The sequence below is a fragment of the Aegilops tauschii genome, chromosome 2 (genome assembly GCF_002575655.3).
Source record: "Aegilops tauschii subsp. strangulata cultivar AL8/78 chromosome 2, Aet v6.0, whole genome shotgun sequence".
Taxonomy (NCBI): domain Eukaryota; kingdom Viridiplantae; phylum Streptophyta; class Magnoliopsida; order Poales; family Poaceae; genus Aegilops; species Aegilops tauschii.
Window position 1 is genome coordinate 20,191,166 of NC_053036.3, and position 14,453 is coordinate 20,205,618.

Sequence of the window (14,453 nt, forward strand, 5' to 3'; positions counted from 1 at the left end):
CTATCCAAACGTGCCTTCACATTATTAGCGCCCCTCTGCTTATTATCGTATGTCCAAGTAGTGCCCTTGAAACCCATGTCATGGAGATTGCAGTCTGCTAAAAGTCTCCTGAAGTCAGCTATGTTAGTTTCTGAGCGCTTCGCACGTGAGAAATGTTCGCTTTGCCACATGGTTTCATTGAAGTCCCCTATCATAAGCCACGGTTCAGATGCATTGCACCTAATTCTCCTCAAAAGTTCCCACATGTGGTGTCTCTCATGTGCTTTCGGCTCACCATAAATGAAGGTACCTCTCCATTGTACTCCATTGGGGCGCAAGCGAATCAACACATCAATATACCTCGGCCCAACAACGATCTTTTTTATTTCAACACTTTCATCGTAGAACAAAGCAATATCCGCACTCTTTCCGGTGCCGGCATGCAGGATACAATGACGGAGTCCTAACCTCCATCTTAGATTATTCACATACTCATGGCTTTTCCGAGTCTCGGATAAGAACACCAGCTTGGGCTTGTGAGTGTGGACAAGGCCCACAAGTTCTCGAACTGTCCGAGGTTGCCCGATCCCCCGGCAGTTCCAGCTGATGAGAGTCATGGTTCCTGACGGGTGCCATCCTCAGCACCCGTCAGTTGACCGAGAGCCCCGGGCTCGGTTGCTGCCTACCATCCTCTTCCCCAGCCTTGTTCTTGCCCTCCTCTTCCTCTGTACCTTTCTTCTTCTTACAGTGGTCAGTTGGGTTACCCTCCTTTACGCCCTCAGTGTTACCTGAACCTGAAGTTGCGCGTACACCCCTTTTTCCCAGCACTGTCAGAGCCCCAGGTGAGCTCTTCCTGATCTTTCTATTTGCCACCAATTCCTTTGCAATGCCCTTCTTCAGCTTTGCCCGTGGAAGCCCTCCTATCTCTGCCTCTCCTTCACCTGCGGTCACTGTGTTACCCATGTCGCCCAAAGCAAGTACGTTGCTAGCCTCTGCATTGCCCCCTCCCACTGCAATCACCGCCCGCGGCACGCCGTAGTGTGGAATAGGGCCAAAACCCGGAGGGAAATCCAGGTCTGGCCCTCCGCCCTCATGAGCCAGTGCCGCGGGTTCAGCTGTCTTCTGTTGGGGAGGGGGAGTTGTTGGTGTCGACCCCCTTGTCTGCTGCAGCCTCGGCCACCACAGCAAGTACAACACTCTCCAGGTTTAGAGTGTTCTTGGGTGCCTTGGTTTTATCTTTGTCATCATCCTGTCCCACATCCAACTTGATTGAGCTGACCGCGGCTATTGCCGCCTGAACCAGCGGATCCGCCAGCACCTTCTCTGAGGCCCTCCCGAACCTTGCTGGTGCTTCCCTCTGCAGATTCATCTTCACAACTCCTATACTCTCGGTCTCAAAGATGAGGAACCGACGAGCACGGCCGTTTTCCGGGGTGATGACCCCTCCTCTCATGCTACTCTTTTTAAACGGATATGCGCGCAACGCTGCCGAGAATCTCATCTCTTGGAGATCCTCCGGGAGCTTACAATCGTGCTGTCCATGCCCTAGGTGACCACATGAGCTACAAAACCTAGGGAGCCTCTCATATTTTACATTCAGCTTATACAATTTCCCCTCAGCATTGTCATATGACTCTAGCTTACTTCTAATGGGCTCGTCAACATCGTGGCTGATGCGGACACGCATGTAGTCACCCCAGATCCTGCCTTCTCTGTCGGCGTCCACTTCCAGCACCTCGCCGAGTTTAGCACCAAGCACTCGGGCGACTGATTCGAAGAGCATGATTGGAGGCGCATCGTAGATGCGAGCCCACATGGGCATGTGGGCCACCTCAACGTCTCCCCGCCTCGCGCTCCCGTCCACCGCCACCATGAGGAAGGCATCACCTTTGTGGGTCCACGGGCCATTGTTGAGGATGAACCTGAGGTCCCCCTCGCGCTCGAACTCGAGGAGGAAGTTGTTGTTCTTTAGTGGGGTGAAGCTGAGGCGCCCCCTCAGCCCCCACTTGCTCTTGAGCTCATGGAAGAGCCCACCGATGCTGAAGAGTTGCACCGAGAAGAACAAGCCGACAGCGATCCATCTAGATCGCATGGCCGCCTACTACCTCTTGAGCACTGCGTTGGTTTTCCCTTGAAGAGGAAAGGGTGATGCAGTAAAGTAGCGTAAGTATTTCCCTCAGTTTTTGAGAACCAAGGTATCAATCTAATAGGAGACCACGCTCAAGTCCCGCGCACCTGCACAAACAAATAAGAACCTCGCAACCAACGCGATAAAGAGGTTGTCAATCCCTTCACGGTCACTTACGAGAGTGAGATCTGATAGATATGATAAGATAATATTTTTGGTATTTTCATGGTAAAGAGTAAAAGTAAAGATTGCAAGGTAAATAAAGATAGAAATAGCTTGTTGACCGAAGATTAATATGATGGAAAATAGACCCGGGGGCCATAGGTTTCACTAGTGGCTTCTCTCAAGAGCATAATTATTACGGTGGGTGAACAAATTACTGTCGAGCAATTGATAGAATTGAGCATAGTTATGAGAATTTCTAGGTATGATCATCCATATAGGCATCACGTCCGTGACAAGTAGACCGAAACGATTCTGCATCTACTACTATTACTCCACACATCGACCGCTATCCAGCATGCATCTAGAGTATTAAGTTCATAAGAACAGAGTAATGCTTTAAGTAAGATGACATGATGTAGAGGGATAAACACATGCAATATGATATAAACCCCATCTTGTTATCCTCGATGGCAACAATACAATACGTGCCTTGCTGCCCCTGCTGTCACTGGGAAAGGACACCGCAAGATTGAACCCAAAGCTAAGCAATTCTCCCATTGCAAGAAAGATCAATCAAGTAGGCCAAAGCAAACTGATAATTCGAATAGACTTGCAAAGATAACCAATCATACATAAAAGAATTCAGAGAAGATTCAAATATTGTTCATAGATAAACTTGATCATAAACCCACAATTCATCGGTCCCGACAAACACACTGCAAAAGAACATTACATCGAATAGATCTCCAAGAGAATCGAGTAGAACTTTGTATTGAGATCCAAAGAGAGAGAAGAAGCCATCTAGCTAATAACTATGGACCCGAAGGTCTGAGGTAAACTACTCACACATCATCGGAGAGGCTATGGTGTTGATGTAGAAGCCCTCCGTGATCAATGCCCCCTCCGGCGGGACGCCGGAAAAGGCCCCAAGATGGGATCTCACGGGTACAGAAGTTTGCGGCGGTGGAATTAGGTTTTCGTGGATGCCTCTGATGGTTTGGGGGTACGTAGGTATATATAGGAGGAAGAAGTACGTCGGTGGAGCAACGTGGGCCCCACGAGGGTGGAGGGCGCGCCTGGGGGGTAGGCGCGCCCCCTGCCTCGTGCTCTCCTCCTTGATTACTTTACGTGGACTCCAAGTCCTCTGGATCACGTTTGTTCCGAAAATCACGTTCCCGAAGGTTTCATTCCGTTTGGACTCTGTTTGATATTCTTTTTCTGCGAAACACTGAAATAGGCAAAAAAAAAAGCAATTTGGGCTGGACCTCCGGTTAATAGGTTAGTCCCAATAATAATATAAAAGTGTATAATAAAGCCCATTAAACATCCAAAACAAAATATAATATAGCATGGAACAATCAAAAATTATAGATACGTTGGAGACGTATCACCTCCCTTTGTCTTGCCAGGTTCAGTTCCACCAAGGACGATCTCTGCATCTCCATGTTAACAGGAAACACGGGAGCTACCACATGCTCAGTCTCCTCGTACCTTGCTTCCTGATTGCCCGTCCCCCCCGGGCCCATGGGGGTGCAGAACAAGTCCCCACGGTCCCTTGAGGAACCGTCGCGGATCGTCGGCCTTGCGCCCAGGCCTGGGTTGGCAGGAGTCCACCTCCTCGCCGGGGCTAATCGGCGCCTTGTTCCTCTGGTTGTCCCGTCCTGCCATGGTGAGTGCTCTTTTGGTGTCTGTGGGAAGAGGAAGATGTGTGAGGTCCATCTCATCCTGTGTTCCTCTCTTTATAACCTCAGATCTCCTCAACGATTTTGGTTGTTGCATCCCGTCAGATGGCAAGGAATGATCCCCTTCATCACCAGCAATCCCAGCAGATCCTTGAGGGGGAGCTATTTCCTTTCTTTTATCGGGTGGACCCTTTACTTGTTGGTTTTCGATATTCCATTCCCTAGATATCTGATTTCCTCCCAAGTTTCCCGAACTCAAATCCTTTCTCATCTCCTCTATCTTGCCCTTGATTCTAATCAGACCCGCGCCCAAGGTGATACCATGCTTACCCGTGATCTGCTGTCCCGGATCTCTGATCGCTTTCTCCTTCTTTGCATATCTCCGAACCGATTCCCTGGCTTTGATCCAGCTCTCTCGCAATCCCAACGGATCATCCCGATCCTGGGGCTTCCCTCTGCACTAGGTCGATCTGCTCTCTCTCTCTCTCTCTCTCTCTCTCTCTCTGGGCCTGAGAATCCAGCCGATCGGTTGAGGTTGTCAGATCCATCTTCGGATCGCCTCATGATCGCCCCGGCAGGGGCTCCGCTAATTGCGCTCTCTCCCATAATTAGCGTTTTTATTTTTGCATCAGTAGTTGTTAACAATTACTCCTGCAGACTCATCTATTGTGGTGTACCTGTCGCCCCATAGGAACACGGAAGATCATATGTTGGTTCGCTTAGGGGTTCACGTTTTGTTTTGTACTAGTCTATGTTACTACCTTCATAGTGGGGAGTAACATATGTGTGGTATCATGCCAGACATCATTTATTAAGATGTAGACTCATTTTGCCTTGAGATGCGTTATGTTACAGCAACATATTATGTTACTCCAAACACCTCTCTCCTCATTAAGTACATGTCATATAAGCAAACTTATCTTGGGATGGGTTATGTTACTTGCTAAGTTACTCCCACTATGACCAGCCTTAGCGTGCCTGCGAGCGAACCCATGATGTAGGAAATAGATTGGTTCCTATTTTGGTCTGAACTGTTACGTAAATCTATATTTAAATCTCAACCATTAGTCTTTATAGTTAACATAAAATCAACGGATATAAAAGGGTGACTTATCACTAGTAGAAAAAGAGGCTTCCATACGCCCCCATTAGTCCCCAAAATAATCGAACCGCGACCAAAGGGGTCTTTAGTCGCGGTTCGGGAGGAGACCCGCGACCAACTATCTGGGCCCAGCGCGCTCGGTCGACAGCTGGCGGACGGGAGGGGCTTTAGTCCCGGTTGGCCTGGCCAACCGGGACTAAAGGTCCTCAGGCTGGCCCGAAGGCCTTTAGTCGCGGTTGGCCAGACCAACCGGGACTAAAGATTAGTCCTTTAGTCGCGGTTGGCTAGACCAACCGGGACTAAAGGATGTCCTTTAGTCCCGGTTGGTCTAGCCAACCGCGACTAAAGGACTAATCTTTAGTCCCGGTTGGTCTGGCCAACCGCCTTTAGTCGCGGTTGGCCAGACCAACCGGTACTAAAGGGCCCATCAAACACCCACCCCCCCCCCCCCCCCGTGGACCGCCTTTTCAGTTTTAGAAAAACCAAAAGAAAATGATGGAAATGTCAAAAAAATAAAATAAAATAAGTTTCTCATGTGATATGTGGTCTAGTTGTTGGGAAAATTAACAAATATGAATTTCGACTTTATTTGCAAAATCTCTCTGGAATTTCTTAAAATGGGCATAACTTAAATCATCTACTCGAAAAGTTACATCCGAATTTAACCGGGGGAACCCCGTTAAACATTTTCAAAATCCTCAAAAACCTAACAGAAAAAAAGATACGGGGCTTTTAAGATCTGGAGAGGCAAAAAAATTCAAAAAAATTCAAATTGTGGTCAAACTGTGGTCAAACAATGGTCAAACTAATTATTCCAGAAATACTAGTGTTACTAAATAATTATTTTGAGGACTAAAGGACTAATCTTTAGTCCCGGTTGGTCTGGCCAACCGCCTTTAGTCGCGGTTGGCCAGACCAACCGGTACTAAAGGGCCCATCAAACACCCACCCCCCCCCCCCCCCGTGGACCGCCTTTTCAGTTTTAGAAAAACCAAAAGAAAATGATGGAAATGTCAAAAAAATAAAATAAAATAAGTTTCTCATGTGATATGTGGTCTAGTTGTTGGGAAAATTAACAAATATGAATTTCGACTTTATTTGCAAAATCTCTCTGGAATTTCTTAAAATGGGCATAACTTAAATCATCTACTCGGAAAGTTACATCCGAATTTAACCGGGGGAACCCCGTTAAACATTTTCAAAATCCTCAAAAACCTAACAGAAAAAAAGATACGGGGCTTTTAAGATCTGGAGAGGCAAAAAAATTCAAAAAAATTCAAATTGTGGTCAAACTGTGGTCAAACAATGGTCAAACTAATTATTCCAGAAATACTAGTGTTACTAAATAATTATTGTTTTTTAAAACAATAGTTTCAAACTCAAACAGTGAAATGTGTCACTTCATGCTCAAGCTAAATTCCTGAGGGTTAATAGAATTGACATCCTACTATTGTCAGGAAAACAACAAGTGCAGACTTGGAAACGAGGGAGAATAGAACCCGGAAGTTAAGCGTGCTCAGGCTGGAGTAGTGAGAGGATGGGTGACCGTCCGGGAAGTTAGATGATTTGGAATGATGAGGGGTGATTAGAGATTAGAGGATAAATTGAGCAGTGATGAGGGGTGGTGATTAGAGATTAGAGATTAGAGGGGTGATTAGAGATTAGAGGATAATTCAGAAATTTGAAAATAAAAAAAAATAAAAAAATTAAAAAAAAACCAGGTTTAAACCTGCGGAGGAGGTCTTTAGTCCCGGTTAGGCACGAGAACCGGGACTAAAGGACGGGCCTTTAGTCCCGGTTAGCCACGAGAACCGAGACTAAAGCCTTTAGTCGCGGTTCGTAAGAGGCGCGACTAAAGGGGGGGGGTCTTTAGTCGCGCATATTTAGTCCCGGTTGCACAGCCGGGACTAAAGGCCTTTGCGAACCGGGACTAGAGGCCTTTTTTCTACCAGTGTATAGAGAACAATGAAAGGTTCCTGACTTATGGAGAAGCATGAAAGGTTCCTCCATTTAATATTAGGTAAAGATATTTTGCCTTTATTATTGGGCTGTTGCGGCTGGGCTTCAAGATTCTATTTTTTGTTTGTCTTTTTTTGCCCGGAATCTTTGTTTGTCTTGATTCTGCGGTTAGTATTAGTGTTCACGCTCTATTGGCAGCTGCATTCTTTTTTCTCAATTATGTGGCAGAGCAGTTTTTCTTTCTCTTTTTTGATTTTTTTTGAACATCAGTATAGACACAAGCGCTCATATATACGTGCATACACTCACCTCTATGAACGCACACACGCACATCCTACCCCTATGAGCACCTCCGAAATACTGAGCCGGCATATCATCTTGAGATTTACGAAGTCACCGTAAGCGCCTCGTCGTCGACGGGAACGTCTCCTCCCATTGAATGCGCATCGCCGGAAAACCTGAAATAAATCCAGGAATAAATGTGAGCACCAGGATTTGAACCCTGGTGGCTCTCTTTTTTGATTTTGACATGCAGAGAAGTTGCTACAAATGTGAGCGAACACACACACCACACAAACGGTCCGAGTCATGTACATGGTTTTTTATCAGTTTGGAGAAGATTATAAAGTTTTTTTTCTTTTTACTAAGGTTTCTCTGTTGCTTTTTAATGTTCTTCTTTCTTTTTCTCTTTCATTTTCTTTTTATTTTTTGTCTTTATTTTTTATTTCAATTCATTAATAGTTTACAAATTAATGATTAATTTATGAATATTTTTAAAAATTACGAATAGTTGCATGTTCGTCATTAAACATGCAAGTGCAAGTGTTTCCTTCAACTGCAACTGTACTCCCTCAACGCGCCTGCAACTTGTGGTGGTTGAGTGCAGATGTTGCAGAAGCGGGGTTGCAGGAGAGGGTGTCAATTGTATGTGCGTCATTAAAGATGCAACAACAGGCGTTTGCCGTCGACTACGCTACATGCGTCTCAGCGTCATTGCAACTAGAATTGTTTGGTGCGGGAAGTTAAGAATGTGGCATTTATCAGTGTGCGCAGTTGCCTTTTATCCCTCCAAAACTTTAGAGTTTGTACAATCGTATCATCAAAAGATTGGTTCTGAAGCTTCTGGGAAGTGGACAACCAAATCTTCATTATTATTGATTTATGAATCCTGGCATCTTGCAGTAGGTTAGACGGCATCATATATGAAAAATAATAATAATGGATGGACATTATTACAAAGCAGAAATGAGTATTGTTCCACTACCAACACCACCACACGTTGCATTACAATTTGTGTGGCCTTTTTTTCTCTTCAGGATGCAGCCGTAAACCAAGAGTGCCAATAATTGAGAGACGCTACACCTAGGAAGGAATTCTACATGGTTAGAAGAACGGGTTTGGACGTCAAGGTATGGCTGAAAATCATGAGGGAGGCACACACAGTGAGAGTCAAAGGAGGGATTAGTAAAGCAAAGAGATGGGTCAATAAGTTATTTTCTGCATGTGTAGGATTTTTGCCTACATGTTCCTAAGTATGTAGCCATCGTAAATGTCTTGTTTACATATGGCAAATGAAGATAACTGGTGCCCATTTTTCACACCATCTACTCGGATAAGGAGAGGAGAAACAACAATGCATTTTGTTGCATCCATCACCGGACCCTGACTCACCCTCAGCCTTCTGCTAATCTCGAGCAACTTTTTTTGCTTCAATCACCGGACCTGATGAAACAGCACCAAAAACCTTGTGCTAATCATGTACTGTCGCTCACCTTCATTAGGGACTTGAAGCTTCAGTATCTCGTCTTCACCCGACTGGTTTATTAGTTGAGCTGAACCGGTCCTCACCTGTACATGTGTAGATTCACCACAAGGCAATATAATCAAACATCCCTTACGCGCATTTCAAAAAAGAAAATCCCTTACGTGGCCTAAACAGCATTCTCAGTTATTTGATCCATTCCGTGGTGCGAAATCTATCATTGGCTAAACAATCATCTGGTTATGCTTTGCTCTCACCCAAACTATAAACCAACACAAAATTATTTGCGAGGCGTTTCCCAATCGCATAGAAAATTCACAAATCAAAAAGGTAATGTGGTAAAAAAATACTTATATCTCTGTGTAGCCTAGACCAGGTCAGTCAATGCGCACATGTATGCACGCGTGTTCGGTAGCACTCTCTATCACGGTACGTTGCGGCTGCTCTACTGCAACCTGCCCAACTTGTAGAAAGCTTTATAGTAATGGATTGGAAAGACAGTCATCCAACAACCGCTGGCTGGTATCATTTTACTATCCGACGATGATTCCGGCAGCCGCGTTGACGGTGTTGCTCCTGCAGCTCTGCCTCCCAATGGCGGCGGCTCAGGTTACCCCAGGCGCAGGGACGCCGCCGCCGCGCTGCCCGACCAGCTGCGGCGGCGTGAAAGTGCCGTACCCATTCGGCATCGGGAACGGATGCCACCGGCCAGGATTCAACCTCACCTGTGACCGGACGCGCGGCAGAGAGCCGCGGTTGCTCGTCGGCAGCGACCTCCAGGTCGTGGAGATCTCTCTGGCCAACTCCACGGTGAGAATCTTGGACAGGGCCGGCCAGGTCAAGCTCACCTTCTCCGAGGGCCTCGATGGCAACGGGACATGGGGCGGCCTCGGCGCCGGCGGCCCTTACGTGCTCTCGGAGATGCGCAACCACTTCGTCGTTACGGGGTGCAACGTGCAGGCCACGCTGGTCGGGAACGGCGGGGTCGTAGGCTGCTGCTCCTCCTTCTGCTCCATCAACGACAAGTGGACGGGCGTCGTGACGAGCTCCGCTGGCTACGGCGGCGCCGCCTGCTCTGGCATCGGCTGCTGCGAGACGCCCATCCCCATAGGCCGCCCTTCCTACGACGTGGAGATGAGGTCGCTGGATGCGAGCAACGAGTACGCCGACAGGCTGCCCATCGCGGTGCGCATCGCCGAGAGAGGGTGGTTCGAAGGCGCCTCCACCACGCTCCTCAACGACTCAACCGGGTACTCGCCCTCCCGCCAGCCGGCTGTGCCCGTCGTCCTCGACTTTGCGGTGGATTCCAAGCCGGTGGTGCTGCCAGGGGTGGCAACGTCGGGCTGCCCTGTGGACGCACGAAGGAGCGCGTGCCAGAGCAGCCATGCTTCCTGCCATAACGTCTCCGGCATGTACCGCAGCGGCTACGTGTGCCGGTGCCTAGACGGGTACCAAGGCAACCCATACCTCACAGGCGGATGCCAAGACATCGATGAGTGCGCGCTTCCGGGCATGTGCTTCGGTGAGTGCACCAACACGGCCGGAGGACACCTATGCCGGTGCCCGCGTGGCGCCCAAGGTGACCCGCTCATAAGAAATGGCTGCATAAAATCTTCTCTAGGTGAGCACCAAAACCAATAATACATGCAGATCGGAGCACAGTTCATGCTCCGTTTTAGATGTCAGAGACTCTTCCTTCATTACAAAGACACATTTTCTGTGCACATTCTTCAGGTTTAAGTGTGGGCATAGGAGTTGGCAGTGGGGCCAGCCTTCTACTCATGGTACTTGGTGCTATTTTGGTGTCCCGAAAGATGAAGCAACGAAGGGCAGAAATGCTCAAGAAGAGATTCTTCAGGCAAAATCGGGGGCATCTGTTGCAACAATTGGTGTCTCAGAAGGCGGACATTGCCGAGAGGATGATCGTCCCCTTGGTGGAACTACAAAAGGCCACAAACAGTTTCGACAAAGCTCGTGAGATCGGTGGAGGAGGGCACGGAACGGTTTACAAAGGCATCATGTCAGACCTGCATGTCGTGGCGATCAAGAAGTCCAAGGTCGCGATTCAGAGGGAGATTGACGAGTTCATAAATGAGGTGGCCATCCTCTCGCAGATCAACCACCGAAACGTGGTGAAGCTCTTTGGGTGCTGCCTTGAGACGGAGGTGCCGCTGCTGGTGTACGAGTTCATCTCCAATGGGACCCTCTACCATCATCTTCATGTCCAGGAACCAGCGCCATCCCTAACATGGGAAGATAGGCTAAGGATCGCAACCGAAACTGCGAGAGCTCTCGGCTACCTTCACTCGGCGGTGTCCTTTCCTATAGTCCACAGGGATATCAAGTCCCAAAACATTCTGTTAGATGGCAGTCTCATAGCAAAGGTGTCAGACTTTGGAGCTTCGAGGTGCATTCAAGTCGATCAAACAGAGACCGCAACCGCTATCCAAGGGACATTTGGGTACCTGGACCCATTGTACTTCTACTCGGGACAGCTCACCGAGAAGAGCGACGTTTACAGCTTCGGCGTCCTCCTCATGGAGCTTCTCACTAGGAAAAAACCATGCTCATATCGGTCATCCGAGGAGGAAGCCCTTGTCACATACTTTGCCGCTTCGCTAGCAGCAGACAAGCTGGTTCGCGTGCTAGATCCTCAGGTCGTGAAAGAAGGCGGCAAGGAGGTTGAAGAAGTAGCTGTGTTGGCAGTGGCATGTGTGAGGATTGAAGTAGACCAGCGGCCAACCATGAGGCAAGTGGAGATGACACTTGAGAACCTTGGGGGCTCGCATGATAGCTTTGTAATGCATGACCTGGATGTGCCCAAGTATCCAATGATTGAGGGTACGAACATGGAGGAAACAAGCCAGCAGTATAGCTATGAAGCAGAGTATTTGTTGTCATCAAGGTACCCCCGGTAGTCAATATATTTCTTGTGTGATCAGTTTAATTTGACAATTAATGATTCCTTCTGTAATTGGATATAAAGAGGGATATAATGGTTTTTGTGGTCTATGTAATAATTTCTGAAGGAAGCAAATAGGTGTCCATACCTTTTGGAGCTGCGTAGTTTTGCTCTGTCTTAAACTCATTTCTTTTCTTACTGATCTGACAAACAAGAGAACTTGCATTATTGAAACAGAAATGCAAGCGTTAAAAAAACAAAGATGGAACGATACTTTCAAAAAAAATTACCACCAAAGATAATATACCTATAAATCTATTAATTAACACAACAAAAGTAGGCATTCTCCCCCCAGTAATAGTATAAAATTACAGTTTAGAGATGATCACAGTTTCGAATATAAGACATTTCGATCGCGTTAGGAATGTTTCAACAACAATTAGAGGCGTACATGGATGCAAATTCACCATCGAATACTTCTCTTATGCACCTCTCTATATAACTCTTGGTTTTTGACTGCACCTTTACCACGATGCACCAGCACACCAATTTTCCTTTCTCACCACACCAATGCATTGTCGTAGTTGGTTAATCATTTACTGAGGCATTGCCAACAGTGCTACCCCAGTAGTAATTGCTTCTATTGCAGAGTTCCATCCGCACGGAGTTAAGAAACAACCTGTTGATGAGTTCATAAGTGAAATGTTATTTTTTTTACTAGCTACTTAGTTATTTGGAACAGATCACTCGATCTGTTCACTACACATTATGCAGGATATATTCACATCCCTTTTACACTTTGAGTTAGACAGGATTAGATTTAATTAAGAGATAAGCTACAGCTTACAAGATTTGGCTGAGTACATGACCCTAAACTATATTAACTAGATTAGAAATATATCTTTGCAAGTTAAGGACACTGCACTCTATGGTACACATATACCTCATATACCCTGTATGAAAGTATCATGGACAACAGCAGTATGCTCTTGTAGCAACAAATTATCGCAAACCATTACTAAACAATCAACACAACCTAAGCGAAGACAGAGTCTATGGAAGGATAAGCAGTAAATTTAGGAAAAATATATGTTTATACTGTTCATGTTTCCTTATTCCCCGCCTTCAGGTTTCTACAGTTATGCTGATGAAAACTAGATAGAGGCAGTACTTAAGCAGTAGACATGGCTTGTGCGATTTTTAGAAACCATAGTTTCTATCTACCATAGTAGCATTATACTGTAAATGTTACCTTTTCACATTGTAATTGATTAATATGGCATTGTGTTGCTATAACTGGAGACTAACGCCTTTGCACACTAATTTGTAATTGCTAGGACGTCAACATTTATTTCATTTCATCTTCTGAAAAATAAGGACAATTAGTGAATATTAATATGCAGTAAGAATATTAGACATCACAACACCTCACATGAACAGTGATGGTTTTTATATTGCTCCGCTTATATACTTTGATAATGTACTTTACACATTCAGCAGCACAGTGTTCAACTGTTCATATATGAACCTGTAAGATAGTTACATGGACATTTTTCTTCTTCTGCTTAATAAATCACACAATCAGCTGTAAGTAAAACATACATACCTTAGGTCTTGTGTGGTAAAACCTCAAGCTGGGGGCACCAGGAAAAAGTTAACCCTCTATCCTACACCTCACCGGCTTGCTCTGAAACCTTGTATTCGTGAACGGATCTGAGACCCCAGAGGAACTGCTTACCAGATTTGCAGAGTCCATTGCCTATCTCCTATAACAGCCTCGCGTCAAGGTCAGTGACAGTTTCATAGAAGTTAGAAGGGCATAGACGACTGAGCAAGGGAGCTGGCTATCCAGCCATGCCATGCACGGTGCTGTGCTCTCAATTCTCAAAGAGGTCAAAACAATGGTCTTGTTGAACGGCGGCACTGTCGGGCTGATGGACTTCACACGCCATGTTGACGCCAGGTAATCCTTCTTCCTGCTTAGGACAGTGAGGCGTAAGTTTACATCACTCCAGCTGGGTTTTGGTCCACCTGCCTCTTGAGCAAAACAGCAAACAGGTTGCGGGCAAGAGCAAGGTACCTCACCGTCAGCTCGGTATCATGGAACGAGTTGACCAACAACACTCGGCAGCCCCTTCCACGATATGCAGCCCTACGCGCCTGGCGAAGGCCTCCCCGCAGATGACTTCCACCGCGCATGGCTGTGAGAAGGGCACCGCCGGCGGCCCGCTCACGGGAGGTCGTGCACCAGCGCGCGCACGGGCCTCCCCGCCGCGGGCTCGGACCGGAAGAGCGCCTCGAGGGTGAGGTTGTCGGACCCAGCCGCGACCAGCCGGCGCCCGTACTCCTCCATTACTGGGAATCGGAGTTCGTCTTCATTTCTGCCGGATTTCGGGAGGAAAGTGCGGGTTCAGGTTGGATTCCTTGGACAGTCAGCAGCAGGTGCGAGCAACTACACTTCCTGCTCCACAGCAAAGCCACTTTCCCACTTTCCCAGCTCAGGAATTTTACTTTGTTAGGGCGTCTCGAACGTTGGCAAATTTGACAAATTTGACCTGGGGACAAAATCAAATTACAGAATGAACTGCCCGTAAAACTATTTCACGCGGCTGACCTTTTTGTGTGACGCCTAACACGAAGGCGCCACACTACATTGTGCAACGCCTCACAGATAGGCGCTACACGCCTGGCCAACGTTGCACCTCAGACTACCTAAAAATTGCTAAGTCATTGTGCAGTGCAGAGCCTAAGAGTTAGGCGCTGCACTACATAGT

The 14,453-nt window shown here is 47.0% G+C and overlaps 1 protein-coding gene and 1 long non-coding RNA gene across 6 annotated transcripts; one reads left to right on the forward strand and one right to left on the reverse strand.

The window, feature by feature from the left end:
* Positions 1-8,493: 8,493 nt before the first annotated feature.
* LOC109751098 (uncharacterized) lies at positions 8,494-14,152 on the reverse strand. Of its 5 annotated transcripts, none has more exons than XR_005770271.2 (4): positions 13,760-14,140; positions 13,286-13,655; positions 11,828-13,044; positions 8,494-8,863 (listed from the first exon to the last, which is right to left on the reverse strand). It is a non-coding gene; the product is annotated as an uncharacterized lncRNA (long non-coding RNA). The 5 variants fall into 5 exon arrangements; XR_005770272.2 differs by having other exon boundaries at positions 11,828-12,358; positions 12,932-13,655; XR_005770270.2 differs by having other exon boundaries at positions 11,828-11,882; positions 12,131-13,655.
* Positions 9,147-11,843, forward strand: LOC109751097 (wall-associated receptor kinase 3). Its single transcript, XM_020310003.4, has 2 exons — positions 9,147-10,398; positions 10,512-11,843. Exons 1-2 carry the CDS (start codon positions 9,162-9,164, stop codon positions 11,693-11,695), a joined length of 2,421 nt encoding a protein of 806 aa, XP_020165592.2. The 5' UTR covers positions 9,147-9,161; the 3' UTR covers positions 11,696-11,843.
* Positions 14,153-14,453: the final 301 nt, after the last annotated feature.